This window comes from Perna viridis, chromosome 4 (genome assembly GCF_037379345.1).
Source record: "Perna viridis isolate PV_CMFRI_1.1 ecotype Kerala chromosome 4, ASM3737934v1, whole genome shotgun sequence".
NCBI lineage: Eukaryota > Metazoa > Mollusca > Bivalvia > Mytilida > Mytilidae > Perna > Perna viridis.
The window spans coordinates 16,168,446-16,184,161 of record NC_142448.1 but is presented as its reverse complement, the minus strand read 5'-3'; the positions used below and the strand labels follow the sequence as shown (position 1 = coordinate 16,184,161).

The 15,716-nt window shown below is 33.7% G+C and overlaps 1 protein-coding gene across 8 annotated transcripts in view; it reads left to right on the top strand.

Annotated features, from left to right (window-relative positions):
- The window catches only part of LOC148619069 (uncharacterized), a 39,971-nt gene that overhangs the window by 10,577 nt on the left and 13,678 nt on the right, over positions 1 to 15,716 (top strand). For 5 of the 8 annotated variants that reach the window (XR_015921527.1, XR_015921526.1, XR_015921525.1 and 2 more), the window contains exon 3: positions 6,974 to 7,153. Coding sequence is in view for 5 of the 8 variants with exons in the window: in XM_088578616.1 (XP_088434742.1) it covers positions 6,974 to 7,153 (180 nt within the window). In the remaining 3 variants the exon portion in view is untranslated. The other 3 variants (XM_088578615.1, XM_088578614.1, XM_088578612.1) reach the window with 3 other exon arrangements.

The following is a 15,716-nucleotide window of genomic DNA, read 5'->3' as shown; positions in this document are numbered from 1 at the left end:
TACGCCAAAGATAATTTTGAAAGTGTCAAGAAGAGAAATATTGCAAGAAAAGATAAAGCAAAACCTATTGATGGAAAAATTAATTTTATATGTGAATCAATTGATGAAAAAGACCATATATATAAAATGGCCAATGACATCAAGTGTGCTATGGGTGGTGGAAATCCTAATAGAACAACAAATAAAGACATGCTTTTGGAAGTATTTTCGTTTTATATGAGAAATAAACTAATACAAAAGTTGGACCCTGAGAACCAAAATGATGAGGAGGATGTCCCATTTTTAGACTGTTCGTTTACAGCTTGTGATATTGAGGCATCCAACAACAGCTTTTTATAACTGGTGAAAAGTCTATGGAAAACCTCATTCAGAGAGTAACAAATCACGGGAAAATCTGCAAGAGCAATTTATTTGTCAAATCAACTGATATAAAAGGACATGTTGGAGTTTGTAAACTTAGATGTGAAGACAAACAACATGATCTACTTTGGTCTTCTTCATCCTACCTTGGTGACAAATTTCATTGTAACCTTCGGATGGCTTATGGATTTTATGTCTCTGGTATTTTACCAAACCAGTATTCAAGATTCTGTCAGGCCTCAAATATTGGATGTATTGGCGAAATTATCCTAAATGGAATATTTCAAAAATATTCACCAGTGGTAGAAGGTTTAGTAAACAGCACTTCTCGAAGAAATTGCTTCCTATGAAGAACTTCAAGACGGCATTGACATTGTTACTGATGCTAGGCATGGAACTAGGAAGAACTCCATGTTTACTGATGTTGTATGTCTTGGTTCTAGAACTCACAAAGTGTTACATGTCGAAACTATTTTTTAAGTTGATTGTCCGAGTGCACATAAACACGAACTGATTGGAACAGAAAGAATATACGAGTATTTTAACACTTTACATGATGAGTATGAAGTAAAATCCGTGTTCATTGTCATGACAGAAATACAAGTGTGAACAAATTCATAAGAAGCAATGGAATGGATACTAAATCTACACATGATACTTGGTATTCAACAAAAAACATTGCAAAGGAAATTAAATCAATTTGCACAGGGCCAAAGTACAAAGAGAGGCAAACTTGGCATCCCGAGTTAGCAGATAAAAGTGACAGTATCAAGACTCACATTTACTGGGCAATGAAAAATTGTAATCAAGATCCTACAAAACTTAAATTAAGTATACTGAATATTGTAAACCATTATAAAAATAATCATGAACACTGCAGTGAATTATCAAGATGTAAAACAGAACTGAAGTATGAGCCATCAAAAGATGTGATTTCTGATCCAAAGGCAGAAATGTTACTTGGACGAGCGTTAATGAACACTCAAGTGTATAAATCACCTGTAGATTATATTCACTGCATGGACAGTTATTATGTTGAAAGCTTCAACAATGCTATATTGTAGTATCATGACAAAAGGATAAACTTTTCCCACCAAGTTTATGTACTACGGACTAATCTAGCTATCTTAGATTGGAATGAACATGTGAATAGGGAAGCAACATCAACAAAAACTGTGCAAGATGCTAAAAATCCAAGGCGACAAGTAGATATAAAAGTGCTAAAAAGAAAGGCATATAACATGTGGTCAGAAATATGGTGTAAACTAGTTAAAGCATATCTAGATTAATAAAATTGGAAAGGCATAATTCATTTTTAAATTGAAAAGGTGATTAAGAACTATTTCTTTATGTAGCAAACAATAATTAACTCTAAATGTCGTCTGCATATATTTACCTAGATAACCACACATGCATTTGTTTTTATTTTACAAAGAGAAGTGCTGTTTAATCATTGCATTTTTGATTTTGTATATGGAGTAGATGTCAATGTTGTCGAATGTGGGATGTTGGAAATTACGAAACGAAAAAAACTAGCATGTCAGTTGTTTGTTAAACAAATGAAAGGTCTTTCCATTGAAAACTATATCTTTGTATTATACAAGTCGACATATGGTTTGATACATAACAGCCTACTTTCTACAAAATTTGGGTTTCTTTTGGACTCGGTAAACTTGTCAAATGCAATTGTCAATGTTTCCATCATTATTTTTGTAATGCAAACTTGTCGACCTTTCATTAGATATACAATAGCACAACTTTCTGTGAACTTTAAGGTGCACTATACAGTTACATTAAGGTGCACTGTTTCGCACACCAAGTTACCCTCTTAAAAGTTGAAATTTGGTAGATATATTGTTTAGCATTTATACATAGACAGATTTGATATATGTAATGGTAAACGTGTAATTAAAATGAAGAATGGTATCCGGAACGTTTCATTCCCCTGCCGTATTAGGTTCTCTTCTCAGCATCAGATGGCTGATTTTCAACATACCTTATTTCGCACGAATTTTTGGAACTAAAATTGTGAGAGAATGAATCGAAAAGGGTCTTATCATTTTTACCCTTTTTCCACCTACTCCATTCATGCTTTCATCCTGTGGTAGTGTCTTAGTGCCTGATATATTATAAAGCATAGTATTTTGGCTGTTAGTTTTGGAAAGGCACCCCTGATTTGTACTACAACTCAGTAATATTTTTTTCAGTATTTTACCATGGATTTTGTAACAATAATTATTTAACTATTGTAACTAAATTATTTATAAATGACTTGAACCTCCACACACCAAAATGTGCACTTTTTTATGACAAAATACTAGAAATGTCTGTGTGACTGCCTCAAAACAGCTTTATTTTAACAAAATGAGACAAAATTTTCAGAAATGACCTAACTGTATTGTACTACCTTATGGCAAGTTTTAATGCTGCAGTAAAAGTCAGTTTATTCGAAATTGTCTGATTAGTGGGATCGCTATTGATATTTTTAGGGCTCTTTTGATGACTTATGGCTATTTTTAAAGTTAGAAATTATCAAAAAGTTCTAAAAGTTGAATTTTCGAATTCTCTATTACAAGTTGCATTAAATACGTTCATATTACATGACGAAAACGTATCAACTGTGCTATTATTCGATGGAATATTTAATTTTCTAAATCATAAACACAAGAAAAGCTTATCTTCATGTACGAATTTCCAAGAAAATTTATATTACACATACCCCCATATAACAGGTCTCAGTATCAAACAAAATGCTCATTCACATGCCATTACTGTAAAACACACATTTGGGGCATTCAAAATTATGATAAAAGGGAATTACATATGTACTACCCATGAGAGAGAATATGATAATTTTATTTTTTTTAAATCTTTCAATTTATTTTTCGAACAACTATAGGGGTCATTTTTTTCACGTAATTCATTTCCCCGCAGATGTGTTTTTGTGGTTAAAAGAATAAGCTGTAGTTGAAACAGGAATTTTACTTTTAATCGTGTTTGTATTCCTCTGGTGACTTACCCGCAGAGACCTCAGTGCAAATAAATAGCTAAAGATGCTTTGGAAATGGTTTAAAGAGTTGCATTTCTAATAGTCGCCCAGTAATACTTTAAACTTTTTAAACTATCCTGTCTCTGAGTGCAGGTGATATTTTAAAAGATTGGAACAGTACTCGAAAATACGTAGCCGTTGGTGTGTATGTATCTTGTTGGTTGAAATAACAGGTATCAAAATAGGGTATTTAAAACAAAAGATACTGTATATATGTTCATTTATACATAGAAAGCGTAATCAAGGGAACCAAGGTTATAGCGGTAATCAAAAGAATGTAATCCAGGGACAAAGACCAGACATGGAAAACAGACATACACAACAAAGAACATAAAGCAAAGTAACTAAAATCATACATACAAAGTAACAAAAGCAAATGAGCAACTCGGACTCCACTAAAAACTGGGAGCATGGACCAAGTGCACCGGTAGGGTAAGGGTCCTCTGCTTTTCTAGAAACACCAGCTGAGTTGCTCAAGTCCGGGGTAGACAAACGGGGAAAGGAAAACTATGACCCGTTGAATAAATCAGTTTTCATGGTGCAGATGGATACACCATAACCATCCACGAGTTCATGATGACGACCATAAAACTTCTGTAGTGATGACATCAATCTTGTAGCAACATAACCCTGTTCCAGATGCCTATTTGTTAGAGTTCTAGCGCGATACAAGAAGTCTGCGTAGTTTCGGCAAGCTCTGGCATAACGTATCAGTTGTTATATGAACACTCCATACGCAGGTACCGAAGGGCTGTTGCCTCAGATAAAGGAAAGTTGACGATACGGAATGAAAAGTCATCTCGTTTGTCGTAGAGATTGGTAACTAGTTTTCCTTTATCATCGATCTCTAAGGTCAAGATATGAGGCTCACTTCACAGTGTCTGTAGTATCCTTTATCTCAAGTTCTTTTTGGTAGATGCGATGTATCAAATCCCCGAAATTAGGATTGTTTAAAGATAATACGTCATCTATATAGCGGAAACTGAGATTGAAGGATCTAGCCAAAACGATATTTTTTCTTTCTGATCAAATCAGCTATAAAGTCAGCCTCAAGAGTGACGGAATAGGTCAGCAAGTAAAGGAGCACAATTTGTTCCCATTGGAATGCCGACCGTTTGTTGAAAAACACGTCCACCACACTGGACAAATATGTTGTCGATTAAAAATTCCAGCATTTTGTAAACGTCTTCCTCTGTATATTTGGAAGATGATTTGGAATACTTAACGCAAATAAAGGGAAAAAACTGTAAATTTTCTGAGTTCAAGTATAGTACGTTTTTATTGATCAAAATGCATGACATTACTCAGTAAAATGTTTCCAATTTGTATCTTATAAATGCAAGCCTCTTTGATATTCGAAAAAAGACCTACATCTTATTCAATATTTCTCTGCGGTATTGAATAATAGACGGAATAAATTTTCTGAAGAAATTGATCTCATATCAAAAGCACAAGCAGGTTTTCGCAAAAGGTTTTCTACAGTTGATATCATTGAAATTATTGAAATCGGACATATAAAACTATTTACTGTCATTCTTAATATGTGTCAGAATATCAAAACCTGTGTCAAATTAGGAACGAATATTTTAAATTTTTTTTATTTCATATGCTAGAGTTAAACAGGGTGAAAATTTATCACATTTTCTATTTTCAGTGTTTTTAAATGACCTGGGGGCTGAAAATAACGTGGAACCACTGAATGATTTATGTTTTATATCAAGAAAGGGTGCAAAGTTGTTAATATATTGTATGCAGACGATACTGCACTTTTGTCGGAAACGGGAGAGGGGTTACAAAAAATACTTGATGTTTTTGAGAGATGTTATGAAAGTTGGCGGCTTCAAGTTAATATTAGTGAAACCAAAGTTGTTGTATTTAGTTAAAAGAAATTTAAGCCTAGGTACATATTCAAAATCTGTAGTGAGGAAATTAAGATTGTAGATTCTTATACTTACCTTGGTATACTTTTCAATTTTAATGGTAATTTATGTAAAGCGAGGAAAAAGTTGATTGAGCAAGCACACAAGGCTTTATACGCTCTTTACAGGAAAATATTTAAAAAAATATTGCTATTCCCATTTGTTTACAGTCGAATTATCTGACTCATTAGTCAATCCGATTTTGATATATGGTTCAGAAATATGGGGTTAGGAATAGCACCCCAAATTACATAATCTATAGTGAACTGGGCAGATTTCCTATAGAAATAATGATTAAAAGCAAACTTATTTTATATTGGAATAGCTTACTGACTGACAATCCGAATAACTTAAAGTGGATATCATTTGCCAAGTCCGTCCTAAACGAGGTAGGAATTACTTTCATTTGGAATGATCAAACACCTACAGATAGAAATGTACTGGAAACCCTTGTTGAACGACAGTTAAAAGATCAATTCATTCAATCAAGGTTCTCCAATGCTAATAACCCTTCAAGAGGCGAATTTTATTTTGAATTCAAAATAGAATTTACGTTAAAAAGGGTAATCAAGGGAACCAAGCTTATAGCGGTAATCAAAAGAATGTAATCCAGGGACAAAGACCAGACATGGAAAACAGACATACACAAAGAATATAAAGTAAAATCATACTTGTTAAAACTATTTGTTAAAACTACTTGTTAAAAGTAGGTGAAATGCACCAAATCGCTAAACTGAGATGCTCCAATTTAAAACTACCGTTTGAAACAGGTAGATGACCTAAGATACCAAACGATCAAAGAATATGTCATCTTCGTGAGCAGGGAATCGGAATTGGAAATGAATTCCATTATTTCTTTTTGTGTAAGCATGAAAGAAATTCGAGATAAATATTTGCCAATATATTATACTATAAATCCGCAGATGTAAATATTAAGAAGAAATCTTGAATTTTATCATAAAGAACTTTACATTAATTTGGCATCATTTATTAGAAATCTTGCTAAATTGCTGTGAAACCAACCTTTCATCCGTTAGATACTTTATATCTTGATACTGTGTTGTGCATTAATTTCATGTTTTATAATTATTGTATGTATTGTTGTGTGATTTGTATGATATGATGGTGTCCTCTTGTACACCTATTGTGTCTGAGGTTATTAATAAATTTGTCTTGTCTTGTCTAATGGGTGCCTTTAATTTAATTAATGTAATTAGGTAGTTCATCAGGTAATAGATAGGTTTTTAAAGGAATCAAAGCTTTTATTTTAAAATTTTCAAATGCTCCCAGTGTAATAAATTTCGATAATAATTCACACTGTGAAATAAATTCGAAAATTTCACTCTCGCGCTTTCTCCCGCCAAAACGTCTCAATTTTGATATCAATCCGCCAATCATTGAATTTCAAATTCATATTGAAAATATCGATAAATTATGAAGAAAATCTTTATAACAAATAGGATAACCAATTGATTATCGTGAATAACAAAAATATTATCTCTCGTGCCAAGAACGGTTGAGGATCTAACTCCTGCGCGGAACAAGTTCCGTACACTCGTTAAATCTAGACGTTTTTCGGCACTCATCATGATACTTTGGTTATTCACTCTTTCCATTTAATTATGCTGTTATTCTTATATTGAAGGGGAAGACAAACAGACGGAAAGATGAAGACAAAGGTGAATCAGAGATTATGCTACAAACCCTTGAAAAGGAAGTATCAGCAACCAAGGGCATTATGAGAGAGAATATTGAGAAAATGCATGAACGACATGGTAAACTGGATGACTTGGAATCAAGAGCAGAAATCTTGGCTGGACAAACGGTACTTTAAATTTGTTTCAGTATTTATACAAATTCGAAAAGCTGACGAACCATTCATTATGATTTAGTACCATTATGAGTGAACAGTATTGCAGAAATTTTAATATTCCCGAAACAACAAATTTACTTTTATTTTGTTCATTGTCAATATTTTGTCAGTTTCTAGGGAACATTGACAATTGAATCTTGATTCAATATAAACCATTCCTCTTGAATTCCTTCACAAAATTGACATATGTAATGGACACTTGGTTCGTATTAAAGCTAAAAAATGATAAACTGATGGGATACATGAAGTTCTCTTTGATAATTTGTACATTAATAATTAGTTTACTTCTAACGTATTTCATTGTTTATTCATTTGGCAAGAATAATTAAGGGAATCAAGATTCAAGCGGAAATCAAGAGTATATACCAAGAAGATAGACTTGACAGGGAAAACACACACACACACAACAAAATAACAAAAACTAACCAAAATAGACTTACAAAAACGAAATTAATTGAGCAACCGGCACTAAAAAATGGGAGTATGGACCAGGTGCACCGGTAGTTAAAGCTACCTCTGCATCGCGTTTTCCATATGGTTTTGTCATGAGTTTTCCCTTTTCGATAGATTACTAGTGTATTTCAAGCATGAGGCTGCCTTCATAGTGTGGAAGTTAATATGTGAAATGGAAACTAATAGTATTTTCAGCTCTTTAGACTTCGATGTTTAAAACAATAAATTAATAATGAGACCTTATTACCGATTAGGTTAGCGATACGTTTAGACATATATAAGATTTTGCATTCTTATTCTTCAGGAAATGAGATTCTCTTTAAATGAAGTTAAACAACCCTCTCATAATCACCAACATTTCTTTTTGACTACTGTGAAATTATTAGTGTTCGTTGGGTACTAATTTTCGTGGTTTTTGTGGTTTGGTAAACCACGAAGTTTGTTTCTCAACGAAATGAAAATTTCCATTCGTTTGTAGGAAAACCTGACCGCAAACCATAGTGGTGCACCGTGTTGGGAAAGATGCCACGTTCGTCGCACGTTAAAGAATCCTACTGTGATATTCTCCCGGAGTAGGAACCATAGGGCTCCGCCACATGAGGCTAAATTGCCCGACCTTACCCATCTCTCCCTTTTTCTAGTGGCAATCAAAATTTGTGGACCCTACTGTCCTTGTGTCCCATCCCTTTTTTCATTTCATCATCATTTCATGTTCATTTTATCATCCATTTCATGCTCATCGTCTGAATATAGCTGAAATATTGCTGCTCGGACGTTAAACCCCAACAATCAATCAATCAATCAATCCATTCGTTTGTATGATATAGTTCTTAAATCAACGAAATCAAGAATCTGCCAACTGGCCATTTTCTCCTAAACCACGAAAATTGGTACCCACGATTAAAAACACTTTCACAGTAATCATTTCACATGATGTTTAAACAGAATGTTAATTTTTCCTTGGATAAAATATTTAGTATTTTGAACTGAACTGTTTAAATGATAGTTTGAGAATTTTTATTCCTTGGAATGTGGAGATGCTGAAGTTGTTAATTTTCCAAGCATTGTATGTAAAACATATGATGTCACTCTTGGATCAATTTGTCGGACTTTGATTATCCTATATATATATATATATATATATATATATATATATATATCGAAATAAACTCAAAACCTATATAAACGAGTACATATATTTCAGGATTTTTTTCATATCTTCACTCCATATTTGATGACTGAGTTTATCCTTAACAAGACATTTAGTGCAAGTTCCTCTGGTTTTCATTCATATATATATCATCTTTTTTGTCACCATATGGCCCCAGCGCCACAAAGCTTAAAAACTACTTGAGTTTGAGAAAATTATTAACTGTTTGGAACTATCATTTGAGGTTAAGACTGTTCTACGATTTCTCACTTATTTCCTTTTACTTTTGTGGAGTCGGGGCAGGATTTTATGTGCGTACTCAATGCAACAACAAACGTTTGTTTTCAATTTCGACTAGAACTGCATGTTACTTTTGAATGCTGGCTTTAAACATATGATTTTTTTTTAGACTGTTGAATTTAAAAAGCTTGCCACACAGACAAAGAATCAAGTGGAAAAGAAATCAAGACGTCGTATATTTATTCTTGCAGGGATAGCTATTTTTGTGGCTCTGATTATCATTTTAATTTTGGCATTGTATTTTACTGGTAATTTTAGTTAAGCAAGCAGTAAACAAACACGCAACAAAATGGAGTGTCGCATAGGAGACAAAAACACTCATAAATGATGTGTTCAGTTGTGATAATTCTAAGTAAAGATTCAGCCAAAATGACCAAATCAATGCAGGGGCAGGTCCATGATTTTAGGTTCGAAAAAGTCCAGCTATGGGTACCAAAATGGCTCTTTCTTATGCCAACATTTTCATGGGAAAATTTGAAAAAGAACTACTTGATTCATCTGTAGAAAAACTTCTGTCCTGGTTTAGAATCTTTGAATAATTAAGATTCTATGCAAAATAATTTCTAATTTAAGGAGGGCATACATAGGAGTAATTTCATGCAGTTTCCCTTTATTCCGGTCAATGGCATGGAAAATCAACTAAGGAAAACATGGAGTAAATTGTGTTTTGCAAAAGACAACATTTTTTACAATTTGTTTACTGGTACTAACTTTGTTAACATGATTTCAACATATTATGATTAGTAAATCTAATTGCCCTTTTGGGATTTGAACCAGCTCGTCTTTTTATCTTTTTTTCACCTCATACCTGATGTTCTGATTCTGCCGCAGAACCCTGTTGGCATTATAACCTGTTATCATATCGGGAAAAGAAGAAAGAAAATAATAAACCACATTCTAGTCATTCATTTTTTGTCAGAAAATGTCCAAAATAATTGAAAGTACTTTAGCTCTTAATATTTGTACTTTTATTGAAGAGCATTTTAAAAGTATCTTGCAATGTAAGACCTTATTATGGCATTGACGGAATTGCCTTAATCGTGTTTGGTTTAGTTATACCAGTCTTTCATTTTCTCTAGTCGACTGTATGTGATCAGATTGTTATTTAATTGGTGTATTTTGTTTCGAAGATAATATGTTTACGATATTGCCTATCTGTTGGTGACGAGAGCTATGTGGAAGACTATTACATGTTTGTATTTATATTTTGTATGAATCACCGTAAACCTTTCTGAAAAAACCACGGTTCGTCCAACGAAGAGGCACTCCAGTTGAATATTATATGTCACAATCTGTATCACATGCAATATCAAATGATAAAGTCGTTGGTTTGTTTTCACATTTATAAGACGGGTTATTTGTTCTAGAGCAATACAAGCCGTTTACAAGTTGTAAATACCGTGTCCCCGTTTCTATGTATTTTTTTCCTTTTATGAGACCACGTTTAATAGAAACTTGAACTAACTGTCCGTACACTGACATGTGTGTGCATATAACAGTATCGCTCATTTTGCAAGGAGCATCTTCGACGTCTACAAACTTAATGAATCTATTCCGAAAATCAATTCCCAGCGTGAGAAGGGATCAAAACCGTCACCACCGTTACTACAAATTCCTTGAGTTGAATATATTGTATCCAATATATTGTATTTGTATTATTACTGAATAAATATGTAACAAGATGCATCGCATTTCAACTTTATGTTTATAGAAGAAACATTATCTATTGCTACGTATAATAGCAGAAAACTTTAATTTTTATAACGTCAAAAAGACATTCTCTTATCACGAAATAAAACAAAATGTTTTTAAAATTTCATTTAAGTAAAATGTATCTGATTGTATGGTTATCACACGAGCGGTAATTGTACCTCCAAAATAAAATCGAACAATTCAAGAACTCATTGTTTGTACGTACCGTAGAGTAGAAGCACCTAGAGGACTCAATGGTGTGCGTAAGAAGCACGAGCGATTAGATCGCGCAGACCATCCCCGTCACTCAGTAGTCAGCAGAGAATCTGACGTACTCCTAAAGATACGCCTGCTGACCCCAGTTGACCTCGATTAAAGGACTTTTCCGGAATGGAAGTGAATGTTAAAGCCATCTGTCAGCATTACAGTAAAAGTCGTGACCCAAAATTATCTGACGTGTGCAGGTTTACTAGACTATATCCAAATCATTACATGCACTTCGATGATATGGATAGTCGATTGTATGTCCACATTTGTTCCCAACGTACAAGGTTCAACTGGTTTTATACACCCGAAAACAAAGTTGGTGGCGTAAATGTTTTATTCTGCCTGTCTGTCTGAAATATGTTAATCACAACTTCTCCTAAAAGACCTACAGGATTGCAATGAAACTTTAAACGATGCTAGATTGCCATATGGAAATGTGCATATTGTCAGGAATTTGTGAATTGTCAAATACGTTTTATGTCTTCCCATTGTAAAAATTGTTTTGTTTTGTTTTTTGTTTTTTGTTTTTTGTTTTTTTTTTTGTTTTTTTGTTTTTTTTTGTTTGTATTATTGATATACGGTAATTTAAGTATGCTTTAAGGCAAACATAGATTATAATTGAAAAAGATATGGAAATCATCATCAAAATCCATATAAACCGTTTGGAGTCTGATAGTTCAAGTCGACAAGCACCGCCTAATTTATTTATCATTGCATGAGCACTTCAAACTAGTATGCATTACATTCCGGAAGCAAATTTCGAAAGTACAAAAGTCCATGATTGATTGTTGGGGTTTAACGCCCGAGCAGCAATATTTCAGCTATATATTCAGGCGATGAACATGAAGAGGAAGATAAAATGAACATGAAATGATGATGAAATGAAAAATGGGATGGGACACAAGGATAATGGGGTCTCGACAACTTTTGATTGCCACTGGAAATAAGGAGAGGTGGATAGGGTCGGGCAATTTAGCCTCCTGTGACCGAGCCCAATGGTTCCTACTCCACAATAGGGTTCTTTAACGTGGGAGGAATGTGACATCTTTCCCAACACGGTGCACCACTATGGTTTGCGGTCAGGTTTTCTGTATTATACCCTGACAGCATGTAACACGCCAGGGTACTCCATTCCACCATCTGGGGCGCACATCCCAGTTGCTCTGTGGGAAGAGCACCCAGCCCCCGGCTAGGTTTCTGAGCATTATTTAGTCGCCTTTTACGACAAACTTAGGTCTCACTAACCACTTCTAACGTTTCCATTACTTTACATGTTAAAAAAGTAATTTTCAAAGTCTCACAGTGAATTCCCAGGACAAATGACATCTTAAAGTTGTATACCGTTGCGAAGCTTGGAAAATAAGGCTTCCAAAATCATTATGCTAATGGTACGATGATAGTAGAAATTCTTCACAAAATTTACTTGAATAAATAATACTGAAAATCCACACTTTTACCTGTTCTGCTAACTGACAGCATGGAGGCAAATTACTCACACATGTAAACAATATTCATACACTTTTGTAGTTAATTACATATATGATTTTAAAGTACACATTCTCAGCTTCATTTTGACTACTTTTAATCATAATACACACAAATAATGCACTTACAATGCATATCTAGGTTCAGTGTGTTTTTGGTACTACATAGAGAGGTGGCCATTTGACCCGGAAGTGGTTAGTGAGGCTTATTCTGTTGACATCCAGACCTGCACGGGACACACAAAAGTCCATAGAGTTAATTTCCGTAGACTAAAAATGAATACCTTTCACGTTATAACTTCAACTTTTGTGTAATAACGGGTTACTTTCTCTTAATAACGCGAAACTTTTGTGTAATAACGCGTTCCATTTTCGTACTAACGCGAAACGTGCTTTACTAAATAACAGTAACTTTCGCGAAATAACGCGTATCTTTCTCGTTATTACGATATACTTTCACGAATTAACCCGTAATATTGTAATATACCCTTAGGATAGCCATAAACTATTCTAATTTTTAGTACATTTTTTACCAAAGCGTTAGGATTCTCTGCCATTTTTGTGGAACATACTCTTTCCCCGTGGAATTTTGAAAGGATTTTATTATATTTTTTAGCATTTATTTATCTTTGTAAGCCCTTTTTTGTAAACATTGGGACTTGGACATTTAAAAATGAGGTTTGTACAGCATGTTTATACATTTAAGGGTTATGCTTACTTAAAATAAGTTTCCGACTACCCGTAGCTCTTATGGAACTGCCACACGGACTGTAGTTTCAGAGAAAACATGTGCGACTGATATTTGGAACTTGTCACTTTCATTCTTGGCGTCCATGGAAACGCAGGAAGTTTACATTATATCTTAGCTTTGGCAGATTTTTGGCATACAAAAGATTATTATCGAGTCTTCCTGAGACCATTTGTCATTACAGAATTTATTTAGGTATTCATTTTATTCATATTTAAGCGCTCTATTAACTACGTTCTACTGATCTATTTTAATTCGTAGGCGTTCATGTACATTCAATTTAAATGACGTAATACGATTCAGGGATAATCAATGACTCATCCTTGTTTTAAGTTTTTGTGCCGGGAAATTTGAAATATAAGACTGTAATTTTATTAAAAGTGGTATCTTGGCCGACCGGCAACTTAATGTAAGGTTTTGATAAAGTTATTAGCCAAGGTTAGGGCCTGCCGGCCGAGTAAGTTTCTGCCGGCAATTCCTTAACCTATATAAGGCGGGAAGCACTGCAAGGTGGCATATCGCATCAGTCTCTCGAGCTGAGAACATCTCGAACAGACCCCAAAAAAGGAAAAAAGGGCTCACTGCCAGTTCCAATTGCTTAGCCAGGTACATAGCATAAAGTTTCCAAGTATGCAGAACTATTTTTGAAGTAAAGATAAAGTAAAACTCTTTTCTTATTTGTGAATAACCCCTTCAACCGGAGAAAATAATGGCGGATATTTGCTTCCGTTTTGACCACACAAAGTTCTATTTAAAGATAATTTTGAAGAGAATCAGACCTTTCGAATAGCTGAAGTCTAAACTATTTTTGTAATTGAATGACGATGCGATATCCCACCACACTGACGACCTGACTTATATAAAAGAGAAGCTACATGTATATTGGGGAACAAGGAAGGCCATCATCCGACATCGTATTTTTTTGGTTGATTGTTATGCATTGATTAGTTGTTAAACTGGAAGTTATGATGAACTTATGAATACAAATTATTTTTACAACGATATTCTTCATTATTGCATTCCCCTCTGCTTGAAGCCAGTCAAAGAAGACCAGACCCACTCGCCCGTCTATGACAATATTTTATATTTATTAATTGATACATGCAAAAGCCATTCATGATTAAAAACCTTTTGCAAAATTGGATGGAGACCGAGATCTTATTATTTTTTTTCGCAAATGTCTATCATTCAGTTCAACCATATATGTAGTAGTGAATATTCTCGCTGACATGGTAGTCAAACGTAAACTTGTCCTTGAAAAGGAAAAGCATTTTGAATTGATAACAAGTAAGAACCTGTCTAGCGGCCACAATTTACTTATATCAAAGCTTCATGGTGCCAGTATATAATCATGATGTGGCAGTTAGATAATTTGCATGTCTCTGATAAATAAAATATAGTATTTTAGGGATCTTGACTTAAGTTAATTGAATCTCCTGAATCTGTGTTTTTTGTTTTTGTTTTTTTTTTTGGGGGGGGGTTGTTTTTGTATTTGTTTTTGTTTTGTTTTGTTTTGTTTTGTCTTGTTTGTTTTTTGTTTGTTTGTTTGTTTTTTGGGGGGTTTTTTTGTTTTGTTTTTTTGTTTTCGTCTTATTTTCATTAACGATATCATAATTTCAAAATTAAAAAAATATTGGCCTAAAAAAAGAAGAAAAAGCATAAATTCTACTTAATTTACAAATTTAAATTTACGAACATTATGAACAAAACCAATTTGAAAACCTCCGTTTCGATCCTCTAACAAAAAAAAAAGAATAAAATTCTTAAAAAAAAAGGAATTAGATAGTCTAAGTGTATAATTACAGATGGACAATTTATTCGTTTTTTTTTTCCTTTTATATGAACACACAAGACAAACATTTCGCGAAAGATTCGCTTTATAATGCAAAAAAATATTGTTTTAGACTTCGAAAATGAGCTCACTAAGAGCTAAAAATCTATCTCCAAAACTGGAAAGGTTAAATAATTAACATCAGTAGATCATACAAAACTATTAGTTGATACCTCTGTAGACAAACAATCATATTGTTATATAGATTAACTTAACTGTATATTCATATCAGAGTAATTTACTTACGTTACCCACTTTTTTAACACTGGCGTTAGAAAATACATCATATTGGCTTGTCATGGGTTTAGTCACGGTGGATTAGGTTCGAAAATAGACACATGTCTTCACTCTACCTTACAAGGATGACTGAACAAAGAAATGTGTTAGATTTCTCAAGCGTATAAGGTCATCAAGATATAAATAACTCTATACTAGCCCAGGAAGTAAATATAGGATATTTAGACGGAAATAGTAAGAAATCAATTAACATCATGTATTGGACATATGAATGTATGCTAAATGTTAAAGTACATTAGTATGGAATTATTGGGTAAGGTTTTCCAAATTGGCTTAGGCGCAACCGAAGTCAA